At 41.2% G+C, this 10476-nt stretch overlaps 2 protein-coding genes across 2 annotated transcripts; one reads left to right on the top strand and one right to left on the bottom strand.

Annotated features, from left to right (window-relative positions):
- Positions 1–222: 222 nt before the first annotated feature.
- tmem86b (transmembrane protein 86B) lies at positions 223–2057 on the top strand (the record flags this gene model as incomplete). The annotated part of the gene is made up of 3 exons (XM_080447267.1): positions 223–273; positions 924–1167; positions 1597–2057. The coding sequence occupies 3 exons, from the start codon at positions 223–225 to the stop codon at positions 2055–2057; spliced, it is 756 nt and encodes a 251-aa protein (XP_080303393.1).
- Positions 2058–2668: 611 nt separating this feature from the next.
- On the bottom strand, positions 2669–10061 carry hspbp1 (HSPA (heat shock 70kDa) binding protein, cytoplasmic cochaperone 1). Its single transcript, XM_080447397.1, has 8 exons — positions 9896–10061; positions 9254–9374; positions 7879–8095; positions 7211–7435; positions 5800–5955; positions 5063–5159; positions 4839–4950; positions 2669–3908 (listed from the first exon to the last, which is right to left on the bottom strand). The coding sequence occupies exons 2-8, from the start codon at positions 9368–9370 to the stop codon at positions 3828–3830; spliced, it is 1005 nt and encodes a 334-aa protein (XP_080303523.1). The 5' UTR covers positions 9371–9374; positions 9896–10061; the 3' UTR covers positions 2669–3827.
- Between the last annotated feature and the right edge of the window lie 415 nt (positions 10062–10476).

Here is a 10476-nt window from a genome sequence, read left to right on the forward strand (position 1 = left end):
GGATTGGTCCAAAGTTCATTGTCGTCTGAACACACCACCAAAGAGACACGACACTGCTCTGACGAGAGGACAGACTGTGAGAGGGAGAAGGGGAAAAGAGAAGCTAGAAGTAGGACTCTGAATAAAGGAAGGGCAGAAGCAGGAGAAAGACATATATTGTGCTGATAGGACCAACAAGGACCCCATTCAACACCTGAATCAGCTTCAATCAGCTTGGAGGAGATGGACATCCTGGAGACACATGCCTACGACAGGAGACAGAGGAGAAACACGGTAGCTAATATAACCACTTTAAAGCTCACTCCTGCATGCAGTCATGACATCCAGTACCTGCGCTTGTATTGCCTAGTGTAGTGATTCTCAACCCTTTTCATCTCAAGGACCCCCAGATTGATATGCATTAGACCGTGGACCCCCATTTGATTAAAAAAAAAAATCACACCCAGTGTGAAGTGGGCGGTGTGGTCATCACAGTGGTCATCATAGTGATGGAAGCTCACTTCCAAAAAAAAAGAATTTTTGGAAGTGCATAATCCTATTTATAGGTTATTAATGTCATCATGTGTCTCGCTAGCCAATCACAGTGCTGAATAGAGTCAGCCAATAGAGTCAGCCAATCACAGTACAGGAAAGTGGGCCAATCACAGCGCAGGAAACTAATACTAATGAGGTGTCCCAACCCCACTTATAGGGGCGGCTACACCGCCCAAAAACATTTATCTCTGGGACTCAGAGTTACAGACTCATACTTGGTGGTCCCTGGACCCGACATTGAGAAACAACGGCTTAGTATGCCATTGATTCTGATGCAAACACAGTAGAATTGCTTGTAATCATTGCATCGTTGTGATGTTTCTTTTAATGCCACTTTTAATGCCTCCCCCTCCCCCCACCACCTACTCTCTCATTTCCCACTCTATCAGTCCTGCGTTCTCTTTCTCTTTCTCGTGCCCTTCTTTTTGGCCACAGCTGCCTATTTCTACCTATGGACTCCTGACTCCCCCCCATCTGTCATGGCTGCAGGTGTTAAGTCAGCCCCGGTGATCCTGTTAGCTCTAATCGTGCTGAGTTGGAGCGGCGCGCAGAGTGTCCTGGGCGTGGCAGGGGGACTGGTCTTCTCGGCAGCTGGGGACTGGTGCCTAATATGGCCCGAACTGTTCCTCCAAGGTATGAGGCTGGCTGGTGCCTGTCTCAGGGGAATGCACGTTCAACATGGATAAATATTAGAGTTGTACAGATTTAATACTAGTGATTTGTTGCATGCAGATTCTTTGAAGATCTGTGTGACAGTCACAAGTTCAAATTCTGTTTTCTGAATAACTACAACACACTATGTGAAATGAGTTTCACATTGAGACTATGCTGCTGTCACACAACTTCCTATGGTTCATTTATTACAAAATAAACAGAACAACATTCGGTCCATTATCAGAACCACCAGTGAAATACTGTTCTTGTTTCAAAAGTTCATCTGAATAAGAAATGATATTTAGATATATTATATTCAACAAGCTTTTATTATACATTTGCTGTCAAAAAGCATTGCAATGTTTAATTTCTTCCAGCAGTTCATGTTATCTTTCATGTCTGTCCTAGGAATGGCAGCATTTGCTGTGGCTCATCTACTGTACTCCTTCACCTTCCTCTCCACTCGATATTCCACATATTCCTCCTCCTCCTCCTCTACCTGCTCCCGTCTCATTAACGTGATCCTGTTTGTGCTGGGAGGAGGTGTCTACATTCACCTCTATCCGTACCTACAGAAGCATCCTGACTCAGGATTACTGACTCCAGCTGTGGGAGTGTACGTCGGTTTAATTGTCCTAATGGGGGGATTAGCCATTCAAACCCGCAGAGCAGCCTCGATGTTAGGGGGCTTGTCCTTCATCGTTTCAGACCTGATGCTGGCGCTTCAGATGTTCAAGGTGCTGGAACAGTTGGAGCACGGAAATACCATTGTCATGGGTACCTATTATCTGGCTCAGCTGCTCATTGCTGTGGGAGATATCCAGGCGGTGGAGAACATGGATGAACTTGGAAAATGGAAAAGGGCTTAGTCAGAAGCCCGCTGGCTTCGGAAGTCTCAACTGTCTGCCTCACTTTTTATTCATCTCTAAAATCCTGATAGTTGCTTTGAACGGCTTCCATTTCTCTTGGCTTTTCTTTACATTAGCGCAAGGACTGAGTCTGGAGTGGACTTGGTCTGGTCAGCAGTTAACATTTGCTGGCTCTATTCAGAACTTTGCCAAGTGGGAATGTGAATGCCCACAAGTCATATAGGAAAGGACAATTCATGTAAGAATGCATCTTCACACACACGCACGTACGCACCACCCACACACACACACTTTTTTTTTTTTTTTTTCTTAATATTTTTATATTTACAAGAGAATTGTGTGAGAATCGTGTGAGAATCGTGATCTCAATTCTTATGGAGGAAAATCGTGATTCACATTTGAGCAAGAATCGTGCAGCACTAACACACACACACACGCTATAATTTCCATTTGATATTTAATTACATTATTTCCCATTCATTGCTTTTCAAATAAGATTCTCCAGAATGCATCTCTACAAATGAATTGTTTTAACTGTATGGCAGAAACCATCCTGTACATAAGTGCATGTGAATATACATAAGTTGATAATACTTGGCGTGCCTAATTTTTGTGTTTTCAGCATTTTCCACTTCTATTATGCACTGAAATTGACAAGTATTCATAATAAATATGGTGTAAAACAATTATTTAATATGTTATTGAGAGAAAAGTTGACTCAAAGTAATAAATGAGTAAAATACAGTGGGAGAGAGGGAAACTTGGATGACCTGGAGACCCGTTTTGTAAGAGATATAGACAAACATTTGGTTGAAAATTGCAGATATACAAGGAAAGCTCACAACGCATCACAACGTGTAGTGAGCTTATAGATCAGCTTCGGCAAAGACATTTGGTGTAGAGGGAAAAAAGGAGAGGGCCAAGAATAGACAGCAGGGGGACCCTCACATACTTCACAAGTAATGTCAAGTATGCTGTGAGTTGTAACCATTTTCTAAAACATACTGCACATAACATTGTTTGATTTTCAAGGATGCCATTGGATTCCATTAATTTCACACAGTATGAAAATCAACATGCAGACATTAAACTTGCTTTATTTTTCATCATTTATTTCTTAAATAGGGGATTATAGAGAGACAGGAAACAAAGGGCAGAGAGAGGATAGACATGCGAGACAAGACCAAGAGTTGGATTCAAACTCAGGTCCTCACAGCTCACAACACAGTCTTTGCACTGACTGGCTGAACCAAAGGTAGTCCTACTCCTAAACTTGCTTTAATTCAAGTTACGTTATCGCTGAATTTTAATACATTTTTACAATGTGAATTGATTTGGAAAGTCTATAGCTGAAAAGAAAAGAAAATAGAAAAGATTGATCTATGAATTAAATTCAAATATCCATGACTTATAACCACACAATGTTTACCCAACATTAAGGCAGTTATACAGGTAATATCCGCAATATTTTAATAACTGTTGAGAAAATGTAAACAAATAAAACCTAAAAATAAAACCATTGAATGGATAATGGTCTATGTACAATATATAGCCAAAGCTTTGAATGAACATGTATTGGCCGGTATCGGTGTGGTCCATCCACTTATCATCAGATTTGTGAACAATAGCGAAGTCTGCCCTCTGAGAGGGTTTCTGTAGTCCAGCAGTAACATGATAAATGAAAAATGAATGGACAGCATTCATTTACCATGGTCCAGGTCTGTAAAATCCTTGACAGGGCTTGTGACAGAACATGAGGCCTGAGGGAGCTCAGCGATCCATTGTGTTATCATCCCCCTGCCATCCACTGAAGCACACGGCTCTCAAACGCTCACAGAAGTCCAGTTCTTCCTATGGGAAACAAAAATGTAAAGTTGAACAAGCATATTAGTGTGTGTGTTAAAATTATTTAGCAAAAGAACATTCACACTTAATTTGTTTTAATTTGCTAATCAAAACATGTATAGACCAATTATTTGTTTACCAACATTGAGACTGGATGCACAGGTGATTGTTTCATGCAATCAATTCTAATCCTGTTGTTTCGGGGTGCGCTGGTTTCAGCACACCCCAACCCCCTCTTGTGTGTTGGCTAGTGAGGCGCGTCCTAGCGAGACCTGACAGAATGGGTTTCATTGCGCGCATACTGGTTGCACGCATACTGGTTCTTATCAGTGTGACGTCGTCTGTTAAGGGGTCTATAAATGGGTTTATAACCACCAATAAATTACTCAGGGCTCTTACACTGTAGGCCTACAGTTAAGGTCATATTATTGTAAACGTTGCTACAGTATATCATTAACAATATAATAACAATATCAATGCGCAACAATAGCCACGTGATCAATATCTCGATGTTAATCTCAATTTGTTCAGATCAGATGACACAATAAATCTTTATGACCTTATGAGCTGCTGAATTAGCTTTGGTCCATTTCTGCAACCTTCAATGAGGACTTTGCAACATAGAGTACAATTCCTTTACAGTACAGCTTCACATGTGGATTACAGGGACTCTCTGGGTTCTTTTAGGGGGGGGTCTAAATTGACCCTTTCAAGTCTGTAACTCTGACAGTAAACAAATGGAACCAAATGGAACCAAATGGAACCAAATGGACCCGTTTGGGTCCATTTGGTTCCATTTGTATATTGTCAGAGTTAAGGGGAGACATTGTAATTAAAAAGTTTGAGAACCATTGACATAGAGGACTGCTGCTTCATCTGCTTTTCCATTCATTTACTGACACACGGTTAACACAATAATAATTATATGCATTGTACCTGACACTCTTCTTTGCCCTGGATGTCTTTGGCTCGCTGTTTGAGCAGCTCCTCCAGGCTCAGAGAAGGACTCCTGCATTCTCTGACCCCCTGGGGGCTCTCCTCCACCAGACTACAAAGGGGATGAAAAAGACTGAATAAGACTGGAGAAGTTCTAAAGTAGTGGACTGGACTAAGATGAAATGTGTTCATGCATGGCAGAGAGAAAGAACAATGTTTCTTACCAGCAGAGGGCGCCAAGGACGTGTTCGTGGAACGTGGAGTGGGGAGAGCGCAGAACAGATACCAGTTGTTGCACCATACCCATGGACAGAACCGTGTCTGGAGGAAAGATTACACAGGCGATACGGTTAATTTATACTTTGTTGCACAATGCTTTCGTGTCGACAATTGTTTTTCAGTTGAAACTGTGTCATTTTCAGCCCTGCTAGCTGCTGCTGCTAGAAGCAACAAAAGTATTCTCAATCCACCAGGCTAGTGACAAAAACACAAAAAGTAACCTGTAATAGTTTACAGATATGGACTGTACAACTCCCATTCCCATTTTGAATTGCTATTTCACATTTTTGCTGCTATTTTTCAGTATTATACAGCACTTCCTAATGTTCACTTTACTGCCACCAGTTCACTGTATTGCCAGAACTGTAGCCACTGCTGAAGCTGTGGCTGAAGTCCACAAACAACCTGCTCTGTAACCTGGCTCTGAATGGGGGGCTGCAGCCTAATACTGTGCCCCCGTTTGTTCCAGGTCACCCCATACACATTATTTGGACACCCACCTCAACACAACCATGCCAATCATAATCGGGACCATTACAGAACTATTACCACACCCACCGTTGGGTGCTATTTTTGAATAGCCAAAGTATAAAATAATGTTTTAAGTGGTTACGATCTAAAATGACACAGATGCTTTCCCGGTTTGAATGGGTTAATGAGTCAAGTGCATAACGCATCCTACCTTTCTGCTCTGGGTGCGCTGTGAGGAGGTTGAGCAGCAGAAAGGCGGACTTGGTCCTTAGCTTCTCGTTGGCAGACTGCATTCCTCTCATCAGCACCGAGAAGCCATCATGAGACAGGAACGCTCGGAGTCCCGCCTCCTGCTCCCTAACCAGACCTGGGGTGACGGATTAGAGAGAAAAAGAGAGAATAATGACTGGCAGTGAACTGGAATGCATCACATGTCATATTCTGGGTTGACGTACCCAAACCACCCCGATGGGTTGGCCGCCATGTGAATATAGTCGATGTGTACACCTGGATGACACACCTACAGTACAGTATGCAAGACCTGAACCTATCGATTATTTTCTTAGCAATTATTCTATCAATTCAATTAGTCAATTAATTGGATGATCAAGAAGTGTGTTTTTTTTTATTATAAATACTGTATTTTGCCATGCAAAAATATTGAATAGCAGATCTGTACGCTTACGACCTCGTGGCACGTTGTGAGCTTGTAGATCTGCTAAAGTATTTTCACTATATTTGAAAGTTTTCAAAATCTTTTGAACATTTTCTATTCTGGAAGGCTTCCTCGTGGAATACGGGCAATACCTGTCCCAATATGAAGTACATTTCACCGTATGGACAGTAACAACCTACAGTATATTCAGTGTCTTACTGCTGTCCTTGTCTTGTACTATGTCACTACACTGTACATGGCAATTGAATGATGCTGATACTGTAACGTCCTGGTGGGTAATGTAAAAACAGGAATGTGGACAAGCCAAATGTGATTGTACATGGCATACATACAGTACATAGCCCACCCAGACCAGAATTATAACAGTTTTTAAATATTCATTTAAATTTCATATTTAAAGTATTATTATTATACATTAAAATTATTTTGATTTAGTTTTACAAGTGCATATGGTATTATGCAAGACATGGGATATGATGGTGGAAAAACTAAAACAAAGATTACTTTACATGCAATTCTATTTAGTTTTAGTTTGTTTTAGTTTTGCATTTAGTTTTCTCATTTGTTCAACTTTAGTTTTTATTTTAGCTTCAGTTAACCTGTGTCATTTAAAATTTTAGCTATATATATCAAAAAACTCGGGTTAGAACAGTGGCTCTCAAAAATAGACACACAAGCTCAAAGCACTGCGCTGCGAGCTTGTACATCTGCTATTTTTTAACATATTTGAAAAAAATCTTGAAAATGTTAGAAAAATTGTGAATAATTTCATTTCTCTTCTGGGGGGTCCCTGGCACAAAACATTTTCAGATGGGGGCTCCGCAGCCATCATTTGGGGGGGGGGTGGGGGGTCGTTGGCATGAAAAAGTTAGAGAACCACTGATTTAGAAGGCATTTTGTAAAATCAGGCCTCTGGTCTTTAAATGGGTGAACAAAATGTACTCACATGACACGGCGTAGAGGGTCTTGACTCTGACTGTGGGACTGGGGTCTGTGTCCGTCAGCTGCAGCAGCTTGGGCAGCGCTCCCATGTTGAGCAGGTAGCACTGCACCTCCGGCATGTTCTGGGCACAGGTGGCCACCAGCTGGGCGGCGCGCCACCTCACCCCGCTTTGGGCGTGACACAGGCACCGGGTGACGCACAAGTCCAGTCCACCCAGAGTCATCAGGTCTGTATGTCGTCGGATAAAAGAATGTTTTAGGAAGGAGTCAATGAATTAGGGCTGTCACACGATTATGCGATTAACGATAACATTTTGTCATCACTGGCTTACCTGTCAAAATGCCTGTCAATTGCTGCTTTACTTAACCCATTAAGACCTGAGGCCGATTCAAAACTTATGTTGCTATACACCAGTGGTGCTCACACTTTTTCATGTCAAGGTCCCCCAAAATGATGTAGTTGACCGCCGACCCCCATCTCAAAACATTTTCAAGATTTTTCAAAAATAGCAGATCTACAAGCTCATAGCGTGGCACAAAGTGACGCGCTAGGAGCTTGTATATCTGCTATTTTTGAATAGCCAAAGTATAGCATAATTAAAGTGGTCACACAGATGCTTTCCCGGTTTTAATGGATTAATTCATGCCACATAACAGTACAGTGTGACTTACCTCTGGCATTGTCAAGGTTCTCACAAAAGTCTGACAGGACCTCCAGAGCCGTTTCCCGCTCATCCTCTTCATCTTCGTCTCTCTCCTCCTCTCCCTCTCTCTCCCTTACACTCACGTCGTCTTGGCGTAGGACAGCCAAGCACCGCTTCATCTGCTCCACCTCGTCCATTTGTCCTTTAGCTACTTCAGCCAGAGCTCCTTTCAGCCACTCTTTCCTCTGGAACAAGAGAGAACCGCAGTTAAGGCTGTCACAATTACAACTTCTAAGTTGAGATTACCGACTTAATTGTGTTTTTGACATTGAACTTTGAAACATATGAATACATATGCCTTTTAGGCTTTGTAAACAAAACTTCCACAGGGCATATATGACAGATAACTTAAATATACAAAGAAACTGCTGACATATTAAATAATGTTATACTTTAAAAAATAATAATAATAATGGCGGAAATCCACCCATTGTCATGGGAGGTGCAAACATGGTTGCAAACAACACCAGTATCAGCACTAGGTTTGTGCGACAGATATCTTTCTCTTTCCTAACGCAAAACTATGGTTACATATTGTAGTGCAGGGACCTGCAACAACCACCATCTTATTATGATAAAGGAACAGAGCAGGTGTCCTCAACGTCTTCCAGGCCAAGGACCCCTGAGATGAGAGGGAGATGAAGCAGGGACCCCCAATTGTGTTGCAGATTCAACTTTTTCATAGATGTCATAGATAGCTTCATAGACTTGCTTGACGGCACTGTCATCGGTGTATGTTGGATTCATGCTAATGTGTATTTTCAGACATTTAACCACTTAAACCGACAATACTTAGTAAACTTGACCTTTCACTCTGTACACCAAACCTCTTTGCCGAAAATAGCCAATCTACATGCTCACAACACGATCTGCTATATTTGGCTAATGTTCTCCCCCGAGTAGGGATGCTGAGGTGGTTAATGTAAAAAGGGACAGCCCCCCTGTAGTATCTCGGGGACCCCCTTGGGGTCACGGACTCCCTGTTGAAGACCCCTGAAATAGAGGACATGATGTTAATATTCTTTTTTCAAGCTCCAGAGCCACGAAAAGTAGGCAAATCCACTAAAAAAGCACCATTGTTCACACCTCAAACACACTCACATGAAGTCGATTATTTCCCCCATATTTGCACGTACTACTAGGGCGTGATGTCACTGTAGCTAAATGAATGGTATTGCTAGTGAAAGAGATGTATTGCCCATTAGGTTTACAATAATGTGTGAATGTGAAGTACAAACTCTGGGCTTTTATTTCGGATCTTGGAACATAACATACTGTACATTGATGAGATGATGTTGTGCACCTGAACAGATTGATGTATTGATTAATAAACATTACTGTACCTCCTCTGACATGGGTTCAATGGGGGCGGGGCCATCTGCAGCATCCCCAGCTTCTACTGCCAGTGCCATCTGTAGGACACCCTGGAGGTTGTGGGGGACTCGTCTGCCTTCTGCCATAGCTCTTTAAACGGAGACAGAAACTTTACAACAAAGTGCAATAACATTTGCTGGATCACATAACAATGAATCCCATAAATAGGTATATAATCTAGTCGAACATCGAGCTTTGATAAATGTATCAGCACTTCAGCAGTTTAACAAGTTCATGTGGAGTGGTGGAAAAATATTTGCCTCTGAGATGTAGTGGAGTAGAAGTAAAAGTAGTAATTGGAAATACTCCAGGAAAGTAAAAATACCTCAACATTTTACTTAAGTAAATGTACAGTACTTAGTTAATTACTTACTTTACACTGTCTGTGTAAACTTGTGTTAACTGTTGTTAAATGTGTTAACTTATCCCATTTGAGACCAACGCTACAGCAATAGTTTGAAAATCGTAAGTATACTGAAGAGAAGAATCACAACATTAACACATGTATTTTCATTAATAGACGTTCCTTTTAGTAATCTAATCCACCATAAATTCATCTTGTCAATAGCTGCCATTGGCACATCAACTGACCATCAGTCTTATTAACCTACCTTTTCCAGTGTCCAGAACAAATACGTTAGATAATTCTGCTTTCAAGTTTCTCCCGACAAGTCCTTAACAGGTTAGACAGGACAGCAGCACGTCATAAATGACTTATAAATGAAGAAATATGAACACACTAGAACATTCTAGCTAGATGATCTCATGGTGACAAGGGGGCCGCCATGTTTACCGTAAAGCCTAGACCAAACTGTCAGTGTCAGGCATCATGTTGTTTGTTTTGTTTAGAAACTTCAAACTACAAGTAAATTAAGTCACTTAATGGTCACTACATTACACAAATGTAGTAGGTTATATTGAAGACAACATAAAAATTGCAGATAGGAAACAAATATCCAGATTTAAGTTAAATATTAATAAAACATAGGCCTAATTCACGACAGTACATGTTCTTAAAACGGGGTTTGGGTGCGTTTAATACATTTCAATACAAAGAACATTTCACCTTGGAAAGTTTCCTGTTTTCCGAGAAACTTAACAAATGTGTTCTTATGAAAAGTTTAAATATTGGTCAAAAAATAAATACACGTGCGTGGATATTAGTGTAGTTTAGGTAACATTCAAGTGTCTT

Source organism: Gymnoscopelus braueri (genome assembly GCF_963280865.1).
Source record: "Gymnoscopelus braueri genome assembly, chromosome: 13".
Lineage (NCBI taxonomy): Eukaryota > Metazoa > Chordata > Actinopteri > Myctophiformes > Myctophidae > Gymnoscopelus > Gymnoscopelus braueri.

Excerpts from the sequence above, each read along its gene's own strand:
- hspbp1 (XM_080447397.1), bottom strand. The coding sequence starts at position 9,370 with ATGGCAGAAGGCAGACGAGTCCCCCACAACCTCCAGGGTGTCCTACAG. Across the intron at positions 5,956-7,210 it reads GACCCTCTACGCCGTGTCAT|GTCTGGTTAGGGAGCAGGAG; the intron begins GTGAGTACATTT and ends CCGTCACCCCAG. Across the intron at positions 4,951-5,062 it reads GTCCTTGGCGCCCTCTGCTG|TCTGGTGGAGGAGAGCCCCC; the intron begins GTAAGAAACATT and ends TCCCCTTTGTAG.